The sequence below is a fragment of the Camelina sativa genome, chromosome 16, assembly GCF_030686135.1.
Source record: "Camelina sativa cultivar CO46 ecotype springtype chromosome 16, ASM3068613v1".
Classification (NCBI taxonomy): Eukaryota; Viridiplantae; Streptophyta; class Magnoliopsida; order Brassicales; family Brassicaceae; genus Camelina; species Camelina sativa.
Window position 1 is genome coordinate 18,118,488 of NC_141895.1, and position 23,162 is coordinate 18,141,649.

Below are 23,162 nucleotides of genomic sequence, written 5' to 3' on the forward strand. Positions count from 1 at the left end.
AAGGAAAAAAAATTTTGAAGGAACAGTTGTAATGAACAATCACAATTTTTTGTGAAACACACAATTTAAATTTTCTACGGATTTTTTTGGAAAATTATCCAAAAGGTACGATGAAAAAACACAATCTTTGGTGCTATTTATTCGGATTGCTATTATATATAGATTAACAAATATACTATTTCTTTTAAATTACTTATTGAATTTCTTATTTTATTTTGTATTTTCAGCCTTTGACCGCAACAATGGCCGTTTACTCGAAAGGCCTTAGAAGCCTTATGAAATATGTCAAAGATAAATACAATAACCCAGAAATTATAATAGCTGAAAATGGTAAATTAATACATAGACACACACTTACATATATGATATATCTATATCTAGAAATTTAAATAATTGTATAGGATATGGAGAAGAACTTAAGGAGAATGATTTTGTTGAAGTTAGAACTGCTGATTATAACAGAAAATATTATCTTCAAAGGCATTTACTGAGTCTCCAAGAAGCTAATTGGTACATTCTTATATAAGCCATGTTCGTTTCAGTGTCGCAGCGAGACCTTCCAACGACGCTAAATTACACTCACACCAATGGATTCTTTCTTCTTTGCTATCGCTGGTTTTCCGTTTGATGTCGCTGCTTTCCTTTCTGCTCAAAATAACTGGTGTTGTTTGTTTGTACCGAGGTTCGCACAATATTAATAAACAAAATTTTTGGGGGTAAGAGCGGAGTAAGTCTTTTTATTAACGAGAAATGAGGTCGTCACTAACAAAGAGTCGAGTTGTGTTCGTCAACTTACAAGCAAGCTGACGACCAGAGTAAGACAAGCTCAAAGTAAAGAGCGAATTATAAAAGGATAATAAACTTAGGTTTCAAGGACTAATATTGCTCTCTACGTAATGTTGGAGGTTCAGATTCCCTTTCCAATAAATGTCTCGAGCTATTTATAAGCGAATGTAGAGTGAGGGTTCTCTAGGTCTCCATTCGCAAATTTCTGAGATTGCCCTCTGAGATCGGCCAATTTAGCTCACTGGGCCAACTTGCTTGCAGACGAACCGAAATGCAAACTTGTTGTGCTTAGCAGATCTCTCTGGCTCGAGTTGGCATATGGGGGCGTAGCCCATATCAAACAATAGTCCCCCCTCCCTTAGTCCGGCGAGCAGAGGTATTTCTGTGATCGGCGGGAGTGCTTGAGTCTTCACATATGCCTGCTCGGCCCTAGGCGTTCCGAACTGCCTCCCGGAGATCCAATTTCGTGCAGATGTTTAAAATAATAGTTTTTGTAAAGCACGGAGCTCGTCCGGATTTTTATGCGTTGAGTATGTTGTCGTGGATCGTAGAGCTTGTTTGAATGTTATTTTCTCTCAGCACGTATTCGCGGAAGTCGGAGCATGGAGCTCGGAGCGTGGAGCTTGGCTGGCTGTTATGAAACTTGAGCTCGTTTTTGCAGAGTGTGGGGCTCGTCTAGTTTTTCTGTCGTTGGTCGCCGATGAACTTGTCGACGCCAGACTGGTCGGCGGTCATCATGGTTCGTGTTTAAACATGTTTGGTCGACATCGTCGAATGAGATCGAGAGATGCAGGAAGAGAGGTCGGCGTGGTTGACTATCTCACGCAATGGTTGATATTGCGGGTGTGAGGAGATATCAACAAACAAAGATCAGCATAAGTGCGTTAGACAAAGATGTTCGGATCGACACTATGAGTGAGGGAGGAGGTCGGCGATAGTAAGGCTTAGGTCGACGGTGTCAACTCGTCTTGTGCGATGATTGATCGACATCATCGAGTGGGGTTGAGAGATGAGAGAGAGGTCAGCGACAGTGAGGTTGAGGTCGGAGATGTCAACTCCTCTCGCAAGTTGGTTGATCGGTGTCAAAAGATGTCAAAGAGAGGGTGGTTGGTCAGCATGATGTCGACAGGAGAAGGTTGGTCAGCATGATGTAAGATGGAGATGGCGAGATCGGCACCATGGGTGAAGGAGGAGATTGGCGAGGTGGCTTGTTAAAGATCCACGTGCGATCGAGAGGGGAGATCAGCAAGTGGAGGTCGGAAAAATGAGCGAGAGAGGAGTTCAGCGAGTTGAGTTTTGTTTCTCACGCGATCGAGAGTGATCTCGAGGTTGGTCTCGCGAGCAAGGAAGGATATCGACTAGAAGAGGTTGGCACTTGTGCGCTAGACGGAGATTTCTGGACCGGCAAGATAAGATTGGTGCTCATGTTGTGCGCTCGCGTCCCACGTTCTCTCATGGGAGCGACAAGGAGAGGTTTGATTGTTAACTTTAGGTCGGCAATAGTGATAGTGCAGGAGAAGGTTTTGAGGTTGACACCGAGTTTGAGAGCTACCAGGCTAGAGGTCGGCGCCAAGCTGGAGGTCGGCACCAAGCTAGAAGTTGGCACCAAGAATGAGAATGGAGTTTGGCATGTGGAGGTCGACCTTGCGATCAAGAGGGGAGATCGGCAAGTGGAGGTTTGCATTACGATCGATAAGAGAGATCGGCATATGGAGGTAGGAATTGCGATCAATAGGAGATCAGTGGATGGAGGCCGGCGATATGGGTGGTGTTCATGTTGTGCGCTTGCGATTTACGTCCTTTGATGGGAGCATAGATCGGCGCCAAGCGGGAAAAGGTTGTGAGGTCGGCACCAAGCTGGAGGTTGGCGCCGGGTAGAAGAGCAGAGGTAGCTGCAAAGCTTGAGAGCGGCGCCGAGCTTGAGGTAGGCGCCAAGCTTGAGGTAGGCACCAAACTTGAGGTAGGCGCCAAGCTAGAGGTAGGCACCAAGTTGGAGGTAGGCACTAAGTTTGAGGTAAGCGCCAAACTGGAGGTCGGCACCAAACAGTAGGTTAGCGCCAAGCTGGAGGTAGGCACCAAGCTGTAGGTAGGCGCCAAGAGACTCGAGTGTAAGAGCGTTGAGCGTGAGAGCGTCGATTGTGAGGACGGCGAGCATGAGGATGGCAAGCGCGAGAGAGCGTCGATTGTCAGGGCGGCGAGCATGAGAGCGGCGAGCATGAGAGCGGCAAGCAAGAGAGAGTCGAGCGTGAGAGCGTCGACTGTGAGGGCTGCGAGCATGAGAGTGGAAAGCGTGAGTGAGTCGTGCGTGAAAGTGTTGACTGTGAGGGCGTCGAACATGAGGGCGACAAGCGCGAGAGATTCGAGCGTGAGAGCGTCGACTGTGAGGGCTGCGAGCATGAGAGTGGCAAGCGTGAGTGAATAGTGCGTGAGAGTGTTGACTGTGAGGGCGTCGAGCATGAGGGCGACATGCATGTAAGCGTGTGTTTGATATGCAGCAAGGTTTTGTGCTTTACCGGAGTAAAGTGGTAGGCGAGACGGACTCGCCGTACCTTTAGGTGCGGCTATCATGTCCGGCTTATCCTATGGGTGTTTGGGGTTGGCAAGAACTCGCAAGCCGGAGCTTGGCTTATTAGTTCATACGCCCTCAAGTTAGTGCGAGACTTGCTCGGGATTTGCTTGGTTTCGAAATTTATTTTATGGGGCGAGACGTCTCTCGACTTATCCTGTTACGTGTTTCGAAACCAAGTTTTAGGGTGGTAGTTGAGATGAGCTTGTCGTACCTTTTAGGTGCGGCGCTGGTGTCCGGCTTACCCTGTGGGTGCCCCGAGGTCGGCAAGAGTGTGCAAGTAAGAACTTGGCTTATCCAAACTTGACCGCCTGCTAGCTGATTGCAAAACTGGGTCGGCTTTTTTTGTGCGGATTATTTCACCGCTGCATCCATGTCGAACGCGTTTTAAATCGTACACCTGGCCAAGGCGACAATGTAGAAGATGCACACTCGTTAAGACGGACTCATTCGAGAAAGCTTGTTTGACTAAGAGTATTCTTGCGAGTGTAACTTTTTTTCTTGTAGATGTCTTCTTTTGAAGAGTTGATGAGCTCAGTATGTCGAGTGTTTTTTTTTTGTTAGGCTGATGATATTATGACGCTTAATTTACCGTTGATCTCCTAAACATGCAAGACAATGAGTAGGTGTTAATTTGCGAGTTGGTCGTCGATGTCGAGCTGCAAGCCGATCGAAATGCAAGGCCATTGTTTGTGTTGGGTTTGTGGACAGAGGGACTATTGCGTGAAACCCACATTTTTTGTAAAGGTTTGGGGAGCTCTTGTGTGAGCCTGTCTTAGATGGGTGGCTTGTCGTTGGTTGGATGATCGGCCTGCAAGTAGCAGAAACGAGCTAGACAGTAGACAATGACGAGCTTGATATTAGAGAGACGAGCCTTGCATATCGGTAGCAAAGACAAGCTCGGTAGGTCGGCACATAGATGAGCTCGGCATGTCGATTGTTTGTCTGGTATGCATGTTGGTAAGTCACCCGGTTAAGTGTTGGAAGGTTGTGTGATCGGCTCATCAGCAGGTCGACTGATCGGCTCATCAGCAGGTCGACTGATCGGCCTCTCGGCAGCGGAGACGAGTCTACGATGGAAATCAGTCGGTGTCTTCGTCTCTCTCAGCATTTTTTGACTCGAGCCGGCGGAGGAACATAATCTCTTTGTCGGCAATGTCGTTAGAGTGTTGACGCTTGTGCCTTCGACGCTGGATTTGGTCAATGTGATGATACGAATCACTTTTTGTGATGACGAGAGCGTAGTGTCGTTGGGTACATCTCCATAGTGTGGTCGTCGAAAGATCCCAGGATAGACATCGACCAGTGTCTGTGGCTCTCCAAATGTTCTTCGTTTGGCAAAGGCGGGTGTGGTAGCATGTCACTTGCATGTTGTCGCTAGAGTCAGCTGATTTGATTATGCGATATTTCCTATGTTTGTAACGAGTGCATCGAGTCGCGTGGTTGTTTGTGTGTTATGGTTGTCGAGCATGTCCCTTTCTTCACTTGTTCCTCTCCATAAAAAAGGTAATTTTTTCTCTTAGCTCTTTTTTACTTTTATGTGTGTTTTCTCTCTCTCCCTTATTCTCTCTTCTTTACTTCGGGCGCGTATCCACAAAACCAAAGCTTGTCGCCACTCCAAAACTGAAGCTCATGGTCGCCATTTCTGAGACCAGAGATGGCTGGTCGGCGCGATCTGTCGACCGAGGAAAGTGTAGGTATTGAGGTTGCTGGTTCCTTTGGCCTAGGTTTGACGGTGAGTGATAATTGGATTTGTTGAACGAGGATCGGCGCATCCGACCGCTCACAGTGCTGGTCCCGATTGTTGCGAGGGCGATGTCGGTATGAGCAAAACTAGTGAGGTCGTCTCTCAAGATGTTAAAGATGTCGGAGGATCGTTTTGATGCTCGTCCTTATGAGATTGATTTCAATCTCAATGTTAGTGGCACCGATTTTGAGATGGAAGATCGAGAGGATGAGGTGAGATTTCTCGACGCTGGTAAGGTCGGCAATCGTCAAGTGAGGATTGTTGATTCGAGGATGGCGGGATCAATCGATATTCATGATGAGAATGATGCCGACCTTGACAAGGGGGGCCCGGTTCCGTTATGTGATGCCGAAGGGATGAGACGACCTGTTGTGAGGTCGACAAAGGCTCCAAAGAGTTCGGTTTTTGCGCGGGTGAACACATGGAGGTCGGTATAAGAAACAAATTTGCTGATCGGCTGGTTGAGGTCGGTGGGACGCTGCACGATGCTTCGGAGGTTGGCAAATCCTCTTTTCAGTTCAGCGTTTTCCTACCATTGGGGCGAGCTACAGTAGGTGGGAATGGGAGCGTGCGAGCTCTGGTGTGTCCCCATAGCTGCGGTTCCAGAGGTGCGGTCGATGTGTCGGGCGCTGGTAGCATGGAAGCAGCAGTTCTTTCTTCATTTAAGGTCTTCCAGTTCATCATGTCGTCTCGAGTCTTTTGGAGAGTGATGACTGTCAGTTTTGAACGTCAAAAAAGGAGCACTCTGAACTAGCCCCACGGTGGGCGCCAATTGTTTGTACCAAGGTTCGCACAATATTAATAAACAAGATTTTTGGGGTAAGAGCGGAGCAAATCCTTTTATTAACGAGAAATGAGGTCGTCACTAACAAAGAGTCGAGCTATGTTTGTCAACTTACAAGCAAGCTGACGACCTGAGTAAGACAAGCTCAAAGTAAAGAGCGAATTACAAAAGGATAATAAATTTAGGTTTCGAGGAAGAATATTGCTCTCTAGGTAATGTTGGAGGTTCAGATCCTCTTTCTAATAAATGTCTCGAGCTATTTATAAGCGAATGTAAAGTGAGGGTTCTCTAGGTCTCTATCGCAAATTTCTAAGAATGCCCTCTAAATCAGTCTATTTATATTACTGGTCCAACTTACTTGCTAACGGACAAAAATATAAATTTATTGTATTTAACAGATCTCTTTGGGTGAAGTTGGCATATGGGGCATAGCCCATATAAACATTGTTGTCCTTTACTAAAATTTTCAGCGTCTCATTTAACGAAAAAGGTGTCGCTGTTTTTTTTTTATAAGATGCTTTATTGTTGGGTTAAAAATAAATGAATCAAATAAGTGTTATTTTGGTGTCCCTAAAAGGTGCCACACGGCCCTGCAAACGAACAGGGCATAGTTTCTAAAACAATATATTTTAAAATGAATTAATCGATCTAACATAAACTTCTATACAAAAAAAAAAATTTCAGCACGGATGGGGTGAACGGTACAGGATATTTTAATATGGTCGTTGGTAGATAAGTTTGAGTGGCAAGATGGTTACAAAAACAGATTTGGACTGTATTGCATCGATTACAAAAATAATTTGACACGTCACGAGAAAAAGTCGGCTAAGTGGTATACGAGTTTCCTCAAGCAAGAGACAGAGACTGTTCCATACACAATTAAGCAAGAGACTGATCTTTCCACAATTAAGCAAGAGCTTTAACAACTTGAGTCCGAGTTTGACTATGATATATATTGATTAGTACCAAACATTTCGAAATATTGGTTTGTTTGTATGTTTTTGCTTTAGTTTTGTTGTGTGTAAGTTTGCTAAGGTTTGCGATCCTCCTTTCGTATGCTTGTATCTTCGTCCTTGTACCCTTGTTCGGTTTCTGTCTTTTGGTCAGCAGGAAAAAAAAAAGGAGACAATAAGCCAATAAAACTACTATAATACTGTAATCTCTTAATCATAGTTCACTATATTTTTTTAAAAGGTTTCACTCGTAACACTTTTTAAGGACTTGGAAACGATTGGAAATTATACCGTTTTGGAGATTTTACATAGTTTTGTTTTAAAAGGTTTTATAAACACAATTTGAGAGTCTAAGTGTCTAACCACTATAAAACGGCCATAAACATTTCAATAAACATTTTTGAATAATGTATAATTGAAAATAAGAAAAATATATACAGGAGCATTAAAAAAAATTGTATAAAGGAAATTACACAGAAATTATCAAAAAAAATTTAGATCTAAACATTACTCAAATTTTTTATAATCTAAATATCTTATTAATCCTTTATTAGTAAAAGAGAAGTACAACTTCGATCCTAACAAAAATGCCCTTGCGTGTTAGAAGAAAAAATTTATAAATTAAGGTTAAATGAGACATTCTACGAGACTGAGTCAGGTTTAATTTTTGAAATAACCCGGAATTGTACAATCAGATCTTTTATTTGTATAATCGGTTTCCACATCAGATAGGTCTTTAATAGGCTCCGACCGAACAGATTAATGGGTTTGTAAATTTTAGAAAGGGACTTCATGGGCTGCAATGGCCTGCCAGTAAACTTAACTAATTATTATATTCATGTTTAAAATTTCCATTTCTATTAAAGGCTTAACAATAAAATCTGATTATCGGAAAAATATGAGTTATTAGTTGCCATAAAAAATAGACGCCCCAACTAAAAAATCTCAATCAATATCATATCTTCTTTAAGGAATTTAATAAAAAATATACACAAAGAATATATACGCTCATAAATATTGTTGTATTTCAAATTTCAAGAAGGAAAGAAAATCAGGAAGTTTATCCAATCTAATGGATTTTGGAAATTTTTAAATAATCAAAAACAAAAATTTTCACCGTAATCATAAGAATTTTCCATATTTTATTGTATGGATAAATAAAATAAATCAGTATTAAAAAAATTGTTTGGGAATGAATATTAGTTTGTTATTTATTATTCTATTTAAATTTGAAATGTTGTAATTTAAATAATTTTACTTTGGGTAATATATATGTACACAATAAAGATATTAGTCAAATGTGATCTTAACAAACGTGCTTTAGAGAATATTTTCAAAATCTTAAACTTAAAGTCAATTATCTTTAAACTATAAATATAAGTATCACATTGTGGCATTTTCATATCATTCTCATTTTCACTCTTAACTTTTTATTTGCAATATTGTAGCAAAAACAACCTATAGTCCAGATGATTTTGACCGACACATTTGTAAGCCCTTATTCTCACTTTCTAATATGTTAATAATATTAATTTTCTAATTCATTTTGTTTTAATCTAATATAATCATTTTATATGTAATTACTAGGTTTTGGAAGATATCCCTATATTATTTCAAAGGTACAAACAAAACTTAACCCGTAATGTCAATTTTATTTGCTTAACCATATCTATACTTATGGTTTTATAATTTGTCTTATTGATTGTTTAGACTTGATTTTTTGGTTTCTTTTATTGCAGATGTGAATTGGTTGCAAAATGAAAAATTACCTATGAAGGTGAAGCTCAAGAAAATGTATATGAATCGGTTGGTCAGAATTTTTAAATTTAGTAGTGTTCATTATGCTTAGTCATTTCTAAAGTATTTGATTGTACTTTGTCTGATTTTGTTTATGTTGTGTTGTTGTTGGATTGTGGTATTTGATAAGTAAGTATGCATCGCTTAATCATTAATGAATGATCATATTTTTATTTTTCACATTCTTAAGATACTATAATTTGAAAAATAGTAGAAGAAAAGACTAAATCATACTTATTATAACTAACCTTTTTGTTCAAAAATAATAATAATAATAACCTTTTAGATTTGAAGTTATGAGAGTTCCACACAGTAATCGTTTTCATCTCATAGTATCCATTTTTGTCAATATTGATTGACCTGCCATTTGAAAAGCGAAAACAATTTAGATATTACAGTGTTTATTCATATGGTTGTTTTAAAAACATAATTAAAACTTCTTTTTATTTCGTTCTGTTGGGAGTATTCTTCAACTTAACTAAAAGTTGAATATTCTCTAAAATTTCATCAAGTAATCGATTTTTAAAAGAAATCAGTACAGATGAGTTAATCATAAATTTACACCCATGGAGATATAATTCGATCATGTGGGTTTGAAAATTCATAGCAAATACTGAATGAGGGATTCTATAGGAATCGAATCAACACTCAAATAATCGTCTCCATCAATAATATTAACAAGCGATTGAATCAGTACTAACATAATCAGCTGAACATAATAAGATAAAAAATAAAAATAAATTATAGATATCATTTTCAATAATAAGCTTATCTAAAAAAAAAAAAATCATAATCAGTTAGAAAGTTTTTTTCTTCAGAAACGTATTTTGTTAATATGAAACATAACCGGCAAAAGCCCAACAATATATGAAAACAATTAAAGCCCAAATGGAGGCTATTTATTTTGGGGAAAATCACTTTTTTTTTTTTTTTTTTCTAAATCTGTAGATATCATAGAAATAAAGTTTAGAAACTAATACAAAAGAGTAACTTCAACCGTATATGTAGCCAAGACAAAAAAAATAAAATAAGGCTACAAAAAAGTTACAGGTGAGATAGGGGTGAGTTAGCGGATCCAACTGGCCATCAAAGTTTGCCACCGTCGCCTGGAGGCTCTTGATCTGATGATGTTCCTTAGTTCTCGATCAACAAGCTTGAATATGAGCTGCGAAGCGAGTCTGGTGGAGTTGTGCAAAATATTGTTTTGTTGTTTCCATAGATTGTATACGACTACATGAGCTGATAGTTTCCTTAGGAGGGAGGGGGCTCCCAGAGAGGATCGTCTAGTCCACGATAGAAGTTCTGCCCAAGAACAAAACAGCCTCTGACGCGGACATAATCAGTTGAAGACCAGATTCCATACCTGAGCAGAATATTCACAAAATAAGAGCAAATGATCCTGGGATTCGGTAGCAATAGAGCATAGGCAACATGTATCCACTTGAATCAGACCCCACGACCTTAACCTTTCTCGGGTAGGGAGTTGATTCAGGTGGCTTAGCCACATGTTGAAAGCATATTTAGGCACAACTCCTTTAAACCAAATGGAAGTTGACCAATCTTTCACCGTATCTCGGGGTCTTAGCACCTCCCACGTCATTGGTGTTGTGAAACCTTGACAAGTAACATCATTTACGCACCAATAATAATCATCCTATTCCAACCCGTTTGGGACTGGGATGGTGCAAAGATGATCATAAATGATCAGAGACGGGGCAGAGCGAGTTAGTGGGGCTCATATTCCGTGATGCGTAGCTTTCTGTTCATTAGAGGCAATCCTAAATATCTGATGGGTAGGGAGCCTAGCGGGAAGCCGTATGCCTCCATTGCAGTAGAAGCGCTTGTATCCAGTCCAGCATGGAAAAGCTGACTCTTGTCTTTGTTAACATTCAAGCCAGACTAAGAAGCAAAATCATCGAGCGTTTCACAAATACCGTGAAGAGAAGAGTGCCCTCCGTCAAAAAATATCATCACGTCATCTGCGAACATAGGTGGGAAATCTCTAAGTCGTTTGTCTTTGGGTGGTAATGGATGTAGCCAGCATCAAACCTCGACTGAAGTAAATTGGAGAAGACTTCCATTGCGAGGACAAAGAGATAGGGGGATAAGGGATCCCCCTGTCTTAGCCCCTTGGAGTTTTTAAAGAAACCCCTGTTGCAACCATTTACTGAGACTGTGAAAGTTGGCGTAGATATGCATTGCTGGACCCAATTTATGAACCTTTCCGGGACTTTGATAGCTCGGAGGGCGGCACAGACAAACTCCCATCGCACCGTATCAAAAGCTTTTTTCAAATCCACTTTAAGCATTCCTCTTGGAGATATATTCCTCCGATTGTAACCATGTACTAATTCAGTAGCGAGGAGAACATTTTCAGCTAAAGACCTTCCAGGGAGAAAAGCGGATTGTGAAGAGGAGATCACATTTGCCAGAAGAGATTGGAGTCTGTTTGTCAGCAGTTTGGCAATGACCTTATAGAGGGTGTTTAGGCAAGCGATGGGCCTAAAGTCAGCAGCACTAGAAGCATTTACAGTTTTAGGGATGAGAACCAAGGTGGTTGTGTTCCATTGTTTAAGCAAGCTCCCTGATTCAAAAAATTCTCTGATGGCAGAGGTTACCTCTGCTCCAATAACGCTCCAGGATTCTTTGAAAAACTCGACTGGGTAGCCATCAGGGCCGCAAGCTTTGTTACGTGGAAGAGAGAGGAACGCTGCTTTAATGTCCTCATTTGAGAAATCCTTTTCCAACTCTGTAATCTGGTCTATAGAGCATCTGAAGGTTAGCAATAAGTCCATGTCTTCCCTAACTCCGAGAGCCTGTAATTCTCGTCAAAAAGCCAACCTGGAAGGAGATTGTTTATAAACTTCCGCTCCTTTGGTTGTTTTACATGCGTTTCAATAATTCTTCCAAAAACAGGCTTATTTGCCTTATACCAATTCTTAAATCCGTGTCGGTGGCTAGCTATATTGAAGCCCCTAACATTCCAACAAAAAAGTTTTGTATACATATATATTAGTTTGAGAGTTTGAGGCCCTTGCCTCTTTGGATTTTCCGCTGCCGTTTTGTCAACACCTTAATGAATCTCTCTTCTTCAGAGGCGGTGGAAGCAACATCTGAAGAGTCATCAGCCACATCTGAGTCAGGGTTGTGCTGGGAATAGGATCCTGACCCACAAAAAGGCGTTGCAGGAGTCGGCATTGAGTTTACAGGGGTAGGGTTTGAGTTTGCAGAATAGGTAGCTTTTCCCGAGGGTAACTCAGTAATCACCTGATCCGGATCCTTTGATGGTAAGGTTTGATTTGGGGATCCTTTCATACTTGTTTGGGAGAGGTTATTACCACTCGAACTACTGCCAAGCAAAGAGTGAATCATAGGATCTACATTGCTGACTTTTGCCTTCCATACCTGAGTCGGTAGTTCTTGGCTTTTATCAGTCGGGGTTTGAATTGCAGGAAGTGGGGCAGGAGTGCGAGAACGTCGTCTACGCTGATTTATGCGCTTTTGTTTTGGATCTCGAGCTTGCAACTTTGGACAAGCCACCGATAGGTGCGTAGTAGATGCGCAGTTTGTGCAAGTAACCGGTGCCGCTCGACAATGCCTTAGGTTGTGACCTATTTCCTTGCAATGCGAGCAGACTGGGGGCATCCAGGGACTTGAAACCAGTATCCTGCATGTTTCACCTGAATCGAACTGGACATTGACCGCCTCTGGCAATGGCTTCCTAGGGTCGATGATGGTGAAGACCTTTGCTACCTCCAGGTTTGTCTTATTTGTTGTAGCATGGTGAAGGGACTTTGGGTGTCCCACCAAACTAGCAATGCGAGTGAGGCCTTCGTCATGGAAAAATTGGTAAGGCACGTTTCTCAATTCGAGCCAAATTGGCGCTGAGGAGAGCTCAGGTTTTGTCGGAATCACTCCAGGCTTCCAATCAGCTACGAACATAGTTTGACCTTCTATTTTCCATAGCCGTTGAGTCAGAACCATGTGTCTGGTGAGCGAGTTTGGGATATTGAATAAGAAAGCATTGCCTTCCAGTTTTGAGACAGTGATATCTCTATACTGCTTGCTCTATATACCATTTACTATATTGTAGATAGTGCCTTGAGAAGGAGGATCAGAGTAGAACTGCCCAATGATGAAGAAATCCCAGGTTTTCCTATTACGCTCAATGACTTCATTTGGAATGTGTACACATAGCTCACCTGAAGGGAGAGTGAATGTAGAGTCAGGATCTGTGATCGTTTTTAGATCACCCTTCACAGTCGTCAACCATTTATCCTTCCCATGCCGATAATCTATAGTACCAGCGCGAACCGTGTGTAACTCCTCGGCTTTGTTTGCAGGAGCAGAGAGAGAGGAAGCTGGAGTGGCAATCTTTGTAGTAGATACAACCACCAGAGGGGTGGAAATTGGTTTGTCCACTAGAGGCTTGATTGAAACGGCCAAATCTACTTTGGGAGCAGTCAATTTGGCATATGAGGGGGCCAAGACATTGTTTGTCTCTGTGGTGACCGAAGACTCGACACCAGAGGCTGTGCCTTCAATGGTGGAGACTAAAGAGTTGGATCTAGTCGCCAGATCTAGATCTTGCACAGTTTTCGAGGCTATCGCAAGGGGGGGGGGGGGGGAACAGCAGCACTGGTTGACAGGAGAGGTGCTTCCTCAGTCGAAACCGTCGTAAAAGCAGTCGGAGAGACATTCTTTGCGTTGAGAAATGAAGAGCTATCAGATCGAGTTTTGGGAACAAGTGAATCGGAGGCTCGAGCATAAACCGCAGCAAAGGTAGAGGAGCCCGGAACGACGCCACAAAAAGGTTTTCTTTTCTTTATTTTTGTCATTTTCAGAAATTTCCGACCACCGGCGTGAGGCCGGCGTCGGGGGTGAGGAGAAAAGAGAGCTTTTTTGGTTTTTTCTCTACGTTTGTTTTCTTATACTATGTTCTTCTCCTGTTTTTAAAAATCACATTTTAAACATTCACAATGTTACTAGGTAGCACTTTAAACCTCGAGAGAATTTCACTAACACTATAAATATTTAAAATGATTTTACTAACACTTTAAACCTTTAAAATGATTTTACTAACACTTTAGACCTTAAAACTAACTTTCATTTTTGTACCGCCATAAAAAATAACGGAATAATAATCTCTATCAACGCGAAATAGTTAAACTATGTTGGTTTAATCTAAATTTTAATTAGTTTTAGTTTGTGTAAATAAATAAAAAAGATAAAAATAAATTTGTGTTCATATTCTTTGTAGACAAAACTTTTACGACGTTACTCTTCACATTATTAATCCTTTTAATAAATGCATATCCACTGGATTCTGATTCAAATCGATTGACTTCTCATTGGAAACCAATGAATCTTCTAAATCTATTGCCGTCTTAAATTTTATATTTGTCAAATGTTTTAACCTTACCTCTGATTCTTCATTTTTTTTTGCTTTGATGTATTTTTCATTTTTTTTACCAATCTTTATAAATAATTAAGTTAAATTAAATTCATTAAACAAATATTTAAATCAAACCAGCATAGTTTAACTATTTCACGTTGACGGATATCACTGTTCCTTCATCTTTAGTGGCAGTACAAACATGTCAGTTAGTTTTAAGGTTTAAAGTGTTAGTGAAATCATTTTAAAGGTTTATAGTGTTAGTGAAAATATCTCAAGTTTTAAAGTGCTACTCAATGACACTTTGAAGGTTTAAAATGTAATTTTCCCATTTATTTTATGTCCCTTAAGACTATTTATTCAAATAAATTCACTCAAAGAGAGGTGTCATTTTGGTAAAAAAAACAAATAATACATGTTATCAACATGGGTTGGCTTGCAAAAATTCCAATCATACCGTAGAACGGATTATGATTGATATTTTACGAATATAATTTTTTGCGGATTGGTTCATCACAACATACATTATAAGTATGTAATTTTTAGAAATGTAATATTTTTTAATATTTTACATATATACCTATTTTTTTATAAAAAATGAACAAATTGAATTAAATATTTATAGATATTCCCTGGAGCTGCTAATTTTTTTCTATTTTTTTTGTATCAAATTTATTTATTTTCATTGTATTAAACTTATTATATTACAATTTATTCACTTATTTCCTTTTACAATTTAATCCAGTTTCATTACACATTTATATAATTTACTGTAAATATTCCCCCCCCCCCCCCCCCGCTATAGCGGTTCTAGTTGAAATTTGAAAAGGAAAGAAAAAACATAATGTATATTTGTTTTTGTTCCAGATTAATAAACGACGGTGTTTTCGACTCTGACATTATTGTCGGAAGTTTGTAATACGTGGCCGTTTTATTGGTAATTTGTGTGTGTAATAATAATATCATCCGCATCGTCTTCCTCGCGAGAGTTTCAGTCTCAGCCACAAAAGTAAAACTCCACTGTCGTGTTCTGTAGTGATGCTTCTTTCTGCAATCGCTTCTCAGACCCTTCTCTCATCCAACCCTAATTTACACTTCTCCAATTGTATTCCAAACCCTAGACCTTCTAACCCTTCGATCAAGCTACTCAATGCATCTTCCTCTTCCTCCTCATCCTCACCCTCATCCTCCTCGTCGTCTTCTATATTCACACGCGGTCTCCGTTACGTGAACCACACTGTATCCAATGAAGATTCAGAACCCGGTGGAGAGACCATGGTGGCCTCTGCCTCCGCTATAGCTTCCGCGATTCGTGGAGCTTCAACTACTCCTGTAGAGTTCAAACAGATGATTGAGAAAGACCATCTCAAGACTAAGATTATATTGCCAAGTCCTGATTTCCAACGTCTTTGTCTCGAGCAATTGGATCTCTTTCGTCAAATCGTGGATCCAAATGCAGTCCTCTCGGTTCGTCTTCTTACTCCATTTTTTTACCTGAAAAAAAAAACAGAGTGTTCTTGAATTAAAGTTGGGATTTTTCTTTGTTTATGTTATGTTTAGATATATGTAAGACCAGCTGGTAGCTATGTAATGGATCGATTAGAGCTGCGTCGTGTCACATGTTACCCAAGTGTTAATGCTGGAGACGTTGTGATCTTAGTTGGGAACTTTGGTATCCCTGCTGGTCTACGAGCTGCTGAAGCATCACTTTCTAGTCAACAAGTATGTGTTCTGCTTCCTCTGCCTTAAAACTCGAGTTCACTTATCGTTTTTTTGTTGACATAATATGATGATGATAGGTGGAACTTGTGAATAAACATAGAGCTGCTGTGTTTCCTATGGTGAAACACCCGTTTGTTGTCGGTTTCCTAGTTGCTGAGTTACCTGTAGAAGCCGAGGAGGAGAAGGTTGAAGAGGAAGAGGAGAAGCCGCGTGGTTTAAAGCATTTTCCTTCTCCTGAGGAAGCTTATGCTTTGCCTGCTTCAGCTAATACAAAATCACCTAAAGTTAAACTTCCATCTGTTAAGGTGTTCACTGCAGAGCAGAGATCTTACGCCATTAATATTTCGCGGACTCTGGCTATGGCGTATGTCATGGATCAGGTTGTTCTTATATCCTGTCTCTTCTGTTGATGGCATTGCGTGTGTTTGATTCTTTTTAACCCTTATTGATCTTTTCTTTTTTGTGGGTATGTGTAGAAAACAATGTTACTTCAACAGTCATCTTGACAAAGCAATGTGAGGATGAGTAAGCTAGTGGAGCAGGTACAAGCCACACACTTGTTAACTTACCACAGATACATCTCATGTTAACGTCTCCTTGTAGTTTATATCATGCATTTTCTTTCTTGTGTTTTGGCAGATCCGTGGTCCGCTCTCTACCATCAGGACTTTAAGTAAAATGCTTTCAACTCACACGAAGAGAAGTCAGGTCCTTACAGTTAACATTTGTGGCTGGAATTGTTATTTACTGATCCTTGCAAGTATCAGACTGACTTGGGGTTTTGTACATTTGTAGGTTTCACATGATATTGTGGAAGACTTAATAGTTCAAGGTGATCAAATAAAAGATACCCTTGAAGAACTTCAGGATGCAGTTCACTTGACAAAGGTCCACCTTCTCTTACTTTGTCCCTTTTGGTACTTGTGAGTGTTATTACCTAAATTGATTTTTTTTTATGTGTATATTTTACAAAGCATTTCATTTTCAGGCTAATATAGTGCGCCACAACGAAGAAGCCCTGAAGAAGATAAACAAAACACATAATGAATCAAGGAGATCAAACTATGAACAAAAGGACCCCATTGATGGGTCACAAATCCCAAGTACACGCCTTTCCCTGGGTTCTGGATCAGATGATTCTGAAATGCCTATGCCACCTCTGGCCCTGGCACCTGTACAATCGCAAAGCATAAGGTACAAGCTTTCGAGCCATTAACTGAACTTTTTGCAACAAAATAAAGTGTTGGGAGAGCTTATCTCTTTCATTTATGTCAGGAAGACCATGCGACATTTCTAATGTGCTTTTAGATATGGTCGAGACTGTGAGACCACTAGCCCTTACTCAGCAAAGAGTGGTGGAGCTAGGTGAAAATTCAGCTTCCTTGCAAGTTTCTGTTGAAGAACCGGCTTTAAGGCAGGCTCTAAGCAATCTCATTGAAGGTGCTCTGTTGCGCACTCATGTTGGGGGAAAAGTTGAAATTTTGTCGACCAGTGCTCCTGCTGGTGGTAGTCTGGTAGTAATTGATGACGATGGTCCTGATATGCGCTATATGGTAAACAAGACCAAACTTTATATTCTGCTTCCTGTATTTAAGTCTGATGTCTTACCAGTTTCATATGATATGAGAATCATATTGCTTTTTAACATAAATTTGTTACATCAATGCAGACGCAAATGCATTCACTAACACCATTTGGAGCAGAACTCCTGTCGGAAAACATGGTTGAAGACAATATGACATGGAACTTTGTGGCTGGTTTAACCGTAGCCCGAGAGATCCTGGAGAGTTACGGATGCGTGCTCAGGGTTATATCCCCTCGCAGCTCTGATGCAGCCGTAGGAGTTGGGGGTACTCGTGTAGAAATCTGGCTCCCTCCCTTCCCCGAAGCAGTATCTGAAACCAAAGAAGGATAGTTTTCATTTCCCTCTCTTTGCCTTGTGAATCTTTTAGCCTCAAGAGTATTTTGCTTGCCTATGTGTGGTGAGGCCAATGTATAGTCAATTTGTGATTTGTTGATCAGTGTGTAAAAAACAACATAATATGTACATAACCCAAAAAAGTCATGTCTACAAACTACATAGGTGGACATTGTAACGTAAATATACAGCTCTATTCTTATGTAAGTAATATAAGTAGAGTTTGTAGTTTGTAATATAGACTTGAACAGATTGCTTAATGATTATTATAAACAGCTCTATTATACCAAACGCAGTTTATGAATCTTGAAAGTGAAAATGGCACTTCTTATTGTTTCTCTCTTGTGGTTTGTATTTGAATATGATGTGAACATATCACCTTTTCGAATGACTCCCAAAAATATTACAGTTGCCTTATTTATCCAATTTCGATTGCTTCTTTTTTACTGCATCGTTTTTATCCATCCACCATTTTTTGTTTTACCAATGTCACAATTTTATTAACTTTTCGTCTTCTAAAACATGTCACGAATTGGATGGATGATAACATAATAATGTACGAAAAGCAAGAAATGAAAGTAGGGGGACCTCTCCTATTAAAGAAAGTGGACTCTTCAGTTTGGTACTTTCCTTATTATAGTTTGGCAACTCTATTTATCCCATCATCATACATTATAGTTTGATTATGTTGCTTTTCTTATACCACCATCTTCTTATCTTTGCGTGAATTCCGGATAGATATCGCAAAACTCAACTCTCTTGGTTTATTCTTATTTTTTTTAAATAAAAAAAAGTTGCAGCAAAGAATATGACAAAATGACAGATTTTTAAAAAGTGAGTTTGATAGATTTGTTTGAATCTTAACATTAAGATATAAAAAATATCAAAACAGTAGATTGTGAAATTTTGATTGGCATCATTATATGTCGACCAAGTACGGTCCACGGATATGCGTGTTGTGTCGTGTCGGGCGGGTCCTATATTAATTTTGTTGTTGTGCTTATTTTTACGCGCATTTCAAGTATTTAAACCAATCATATCGTGACACAGTTTTACAAATACTGTGTCGTTTTAGGGATTTCGAACTCCAACCCCAGCAAAAAAAAAAAAAAAAAATTGAATCTTTTTTTTTTTTTTTTTTGCCTTTTTGAAAATTAAATTGTAGGAAGAAGCAGCTTTGAGCCTAAAATACACGCCCAGAAAAATTCCCTATTTGGTCACCAAAACCTAAACTTTTCTTTTGAATTTCTTGAAAAAGGAAAAGTCAAGAAATCTCGGTAAGGGTTTCAAGAAAAATCATTCCTTTATTTTGGATTTTAAAGATTAAAAAAAAAAAAACGCGTTTCTTAATCATTCTCTTCCTCTCACGCTTTTGGTGTTCTCTAGACGAAGGCGATCACAGGGGTGTGTTTTGTTTTGTGTGTGTGTGTTTCGAATTTTGCGAAGAGGGGGTTTTTGGGTTTCGTTGAGAAGCGATTATCTCGTGTTCTTCAACTTGGTTCTTGGCCTTTTTTGATTAATCCCAGGTTCGTTTCGGGTTTTAAATGTGATGCCTTTTTGTTTCTTGTAGGATAATTCTGTTTATTTTATCGATGAAATTTGGGATTTTTTTGTGGAATTTTAGCGTAAGCGATTGGTGAATTTTGTCGTTTTGGTAACCATTTTGCTTCTGTTTCATTGCTCTTTTAGTATTCTTAGTCTGCTTTTGATTAGTTTTTGGTATTTGAAGTTTGTGTTCTCTTATTCAAATGTGATACAGAGCTGACTTTATCTCCGGTTTAGTTGTTTATTTTTTGTGTGTGTGTCTTGCAATCTAAGGAAAGTGTTCTGTTTTTTGTGATTCATGTTCTTGTGATTGCTTTGATTGTATAGCTCCTAGTTTTGAGGGTGGGTTTGTTTTGCTTTTTGTCAAAGGGAAAGCACATGATTTGTTGCTTGTTTATAGCACTGCTTGTTCTAAGGGAATGATCTAATTGGTTTGTTTTTGACTTATGGGTATATATAGTCTGGTCAATAGTTTGGTATTGAAGCCTTTTTATCCCCTGGTTGGGTTTAGAAGCACTATATTGTATTCAGCTGTAGGTTCTACGATAATGAGTTACTTTTTTGACATTTAGATAGCGTGGATGGATGATGACCAGTTTTTCCATTTAAATGGTGGTCCTAGTCTGTTTGGCCATCTTGTGTCTTCTTCTCTTGGCATTGGAACTTATTCAAAAGCCTCTTTTTTCTTCTCTAGATAACGGACTCGTGGTGTTACACATAGAAGGTTCCTGGCTTCTCTACTGTCAGGAGGAGCCTTTAGTCTTGAAGTTACTACAGTAGAGAGAATCCCCAGTGGGTGACAAACCTCTTCTTGAAGTACAATTCAGAAGATTAGAGAAGATATGGGAATATTTTCACGCAGGTCATGATCTTGTCTCTCTCTTTTTGACGAATTTGGTCAGTCTTTCAAGAGGTGCAGAGAACCTTATTAGCCATTTCGTTCTTGTTCTTATAGTTCTATTAGTAGGAAATCAAATGACGGGATGAAGATCATTGCAACAGCATTTTTCGGAGTAACTTTTGGCTTTTTGATTGGAATATCATTTCCATCATTATCAATCACCAAGGTTGTAGAATCAATCCTTCTCTTCCCATTTCTGTGTTTGATTAGATTTGTTCTCTTGTTCATCTTTACAATTTCTTGGTCTTATATTATCAGGTGAGTCTCCCAACAAACTTTCTTCCTTCAAACGATCTGTCATATGTAGAGGAAAAGGGTTCGACAATTGCAACTCCAGAAAGTCATAAAGCTTGGTCATCATCAAAGGATAATGATAGCAGCTCATCCAGTCCAATCGACAAATCGAAGGCACGCTTCTACTCCTTAATAAATTTATCGAATGTTTTTGGAACTTTACAGTAGCTTTACAAGTTTGGTCTACCCTTACCCATTCATGATTCATATTCCAATATGCAACTGGAATTCTTCTGCAATGAGGAAACACATAAAATCTTAGGTCTCCCCAGTGATATATATGTTTGAGGATTCTTACATCTGATTAGCTTTGTACCATGAGACTACCAAGTACCAACTAACATATAACTTACATAGTTCAGTCATTTAGATTTCACATTGCCAAACTTGAAAGAAACTATCAAACTAGATATGAAAAGAACATGTGTTTGTTAACCTTTTATTACTGTGTTTTCTTGATTAATATTCTCGTATCTGTCCATGTTTTCATGTTTCATTTCTGAGTTTGCTGCAGATTTGGGTACCTTCAAATCCTCGTGGTGCTGAAATGTTGCCACCGGGTATGATTGCTGCTGAATCAGACTTCTATTTGCGCAGACTATGGGGGTTACCGCAGGAGGTGTGTGATTGAACCATTCATTTCTATTATCATCAAAACCATTTTTTGTAGCTGCATTACTTGATATATAAAAGTAATGTAATTTTGATACCTTTTTTTCTTCCTCAGGATTTGACCAGTGAACCAAGATACCTCGCAACATTTACAGTGGGTATTAATCAGAAAGCAAATATTGATGCTTGTGTCAAGAAGGTTGGTTCATTCCCTTTATTAATTTGATGTTTTGACTTCACGTCATAAAGTATTTATCATCTTCTCCACAGTTTTCAGAAAACTTCACCATTGTCCTGTTTCATTATGACGGCCAAGTAAGCGAGTGGGATGAGTTTGAATGGTCGAAGACTGCTATACACATTAGCGTTCGAAAGCAGACTAAATGGTATCAACAGCTTATCAACCTCTCTTTATTCTTTATGATAGAAAATATTTTGGTGATGTTTATGACTATTGACTCTCTTGGCACCTGAAAATATGATAGGTGGTATGCAAAGAGGTTTTTGCACCCTGATATTGTAGCACGATATGATTATATATTCATCTGGGATGAAGACCTTGGGGTAGAGCATTTTAATGCAGAAGAGTAAGTTGTTTTAAACCTTTCGTGGGTTCTTTCCCTTTTTCTTGTTTTATATTTGATATGTTGTGATCATCTTGATTACCCTTTTCCCAGGTACATAAAGATGGTGAAGAAACATGGCCTGGAGATTTCCCAACCTGGCTTGGAACCAAACCAGGGGTTAACGTGGCAGATGACAAAGAGAAGAGGAGATATGGAAGTCCACAAGTATGATGAACAAACATCCCTCTGATTCTGGCCATGTTTAGTTTTAAGTGTAATGATCTTTACAAAACTCTGTGCTTTGAAACTTATCAGGATAACAGAAGAAAGACCTGGATGGTGCTCAGATCCTCATCTCCCTCCATGTGCTGCGTATGTAGAATCATTTCATTCTACCTGTTACGAGTTATTTTTTTTTCTCGTATAACAGGGGAACTAACTAGTCTCGAACTTTTGTGTCATTGACAAATGCAGATTCGTCGAGATCATGGCTCCTGTGTTTTCTAGAGACGCCTGGCGATGCGTGTGGCACGTGATCCAGGTTCCTTACTTTATCATCTATTTGCTCAAATTTTTCATTCCTCTTCTCTCCTCTTTCTTTAAACCTCTCTTCTTGTCAGTCTCACTTATATGCCTTCTTACCTAAACTGTTTAACAGAATGATTTGGTTCACGGTTGGGGACTTGACTTTGCACTCAGAAGATGTGTTGAGGTAAGAGTTGGACACTTTCAGTTCGCTGTTTGTCACGCAAAATAAACTTTCCTTTAATTATATATATCGTTTGTTAATTGACGATATTTACACCAAAACGCAGCCTGCACATGAGAAGATAGGAGTAGTAGATTCTCAGTGGGTCGTTCATCAATCTTTTCCTTCCCTTGGCAACCAAGTAAGCCCCATAGAACTCTCTCTATGTCCATTTTAGCGTGATCTGTTTGACCTTAACCTCTGCGCTCAAAAATCTGATTTGGCTTTCTGTAGGGTGAAGCGACGGACGGGAAAGCACCATGGCAAGGGGTAACAAAGCTTTTTTTTTAGCTCTCTCTCTTGTGCTGAGAATTGCGTTGTTTTGAGGAAGACACATAACTTGTGCGACAAGCGACTTCAAAATGTTTATTGTGTTTGTTTTGCAGGTGAGGGATAGATGCACAAAGGAATGGACAATGTTCCAGAGTAGAATGGCTAGCGCAGAAAAGGATTATTTCAAATCTTTACAAGTAGAAGGCTCCTCCAATTCAACAACAACAGCCATTTAAATAGGAGAGTTTTTAAGTAGCCAAGACGCTGACAGATTCAGTTCACATAGTGTCTTACATTTACATATAGAGTCTGTATATGTTTATGTAGTAGATATACCCATCACAACCTTCCATCGAATAAACAAAAAGATGAATGTTTTGATCCAGTAAAGCACTTGTGTATCAACATCCAGCACTAGTGCAACTAGTGGCATGTGATGTGTATACTATGTTAAGCATTGTGAGTTTTACTTTATCTACAAGAAAATTCTGAAGTGAGTGGCAAAGAGCCGTGTTACAAAGATGGTGTGGCGTGTTATGTTTCCATGGATCAGTG

General features: G+C 39.5%; 1 protein-coding gene and 2 pseudogenes across 5 annotated transcripts; 2 read left to right on the forward strand and 1 right to left on the reverse strand.

Moving 5' to 3' along the window:
* Positions 1–9,699: 9,699 nt before the first annotated feature.
* Positions 9,700–11,428, reverse strand: LOC147925695 (uncharacterized; annotated as a pseudogene).
* Positions 11,429–14,872: 3,444 nt separating this feature from the next.
* LOC104750594 (chloroplast sensor kinase, chloroplastic-like) lies at positions 14,873–17,959 on the forward strand (annotated as a pseudogene). Its single transcript, XR_015585052.1, has 9 exons — positions 14,873–15,495; positions 15,589–15,750; positions 15,828–16,130; positions 16,227–16,292; positions 16,390–16,458; positions 16,546–16,638; positions 16,739–16,944; positions 17,026–17,303; positions 17,420–17,959. The product of XR_015585052.1 is annotated as a chloroplast sensor kinase, chloroplastic-like (transcript).
* A 721-nt stretch (positions 17,960–18,680) lies between these two features.
* On the forward strand, positions 18,681–23,100 carry LOC104750595 (uncharacterized). 4 transcript variants are annotated; one of them, XM_087491096.1, is made up of 17 exons: positions 18,701–18,945; positions 19,055–19,194; positions 19,786–19,825; positions 19,908–20,075; positions 20,169–20,280; positions 20,373–20,522; positions 20,923–21,027; positions 21,136–21,219; positions 21,291–21,406; positions 21,506–21,607; positions 21,698–21,811; positions 21,902–21,958; positions 22,061–22,127; positions 22,245–22,298; positions 22,402–22,476; positions 22,569–22,604; positions 22,721–23,100. In XM_087491096.1, the coding sequence occupies exons 4-17, from the start codon at positions 20,056–20,058 to the stop codon at positions 22,841–22,843; spliced, it is 1,215 nt and encodes a 404-aa protein (XP_087347222.1). In that variant the 5' UTR covers positions 18,701–18,945; positions 19,055–19,194; positions 19,786–19,825; positions 19,908–20,055; the 3' UTR covers positions 22,844–23,100. The 4 variants fall into 4 exon arrangements, with proteins under 4 accessions (XP_087347221.1, XP_087347223.1, XP_087347222.1 ...); XM_087491095.1 differs by lacking the exon at positions 19,786–19,825 and having other exon boundaries at positions 18,681–18,945; XM_087491097.1 differs by lacking the exons at positions 19,055–19,194; positions 19,786–19,825 and having other exon boundaries at positions 18,683–18,945.
* The last annotated feature ends 62 nt before the right edge of the window (positions 23,101–23,162 follow it).

Bases quoted from the DNA above. Each gene is read 5' to 3' on its own strand.
- LOC104750595 (XM_087491095.1), top strand. From the start codon at position 20,056: ATGGGAATATTTTCACGCAG. The intron at 20,076-20,168 runs GTCATGATCTTG...TTGTTCTTATAG, and splicing joins ATGGGAATATTTTCACGCAG to TTCTATTAGTAGGAAATCAA. The intron at 21,407-21,505 runs GTATCAACAGCT...AAAATATGATAG, and splicing joins GTTCGAAAGCAGACTAAATG to GTGGTATGCAAAGAGGTTTT.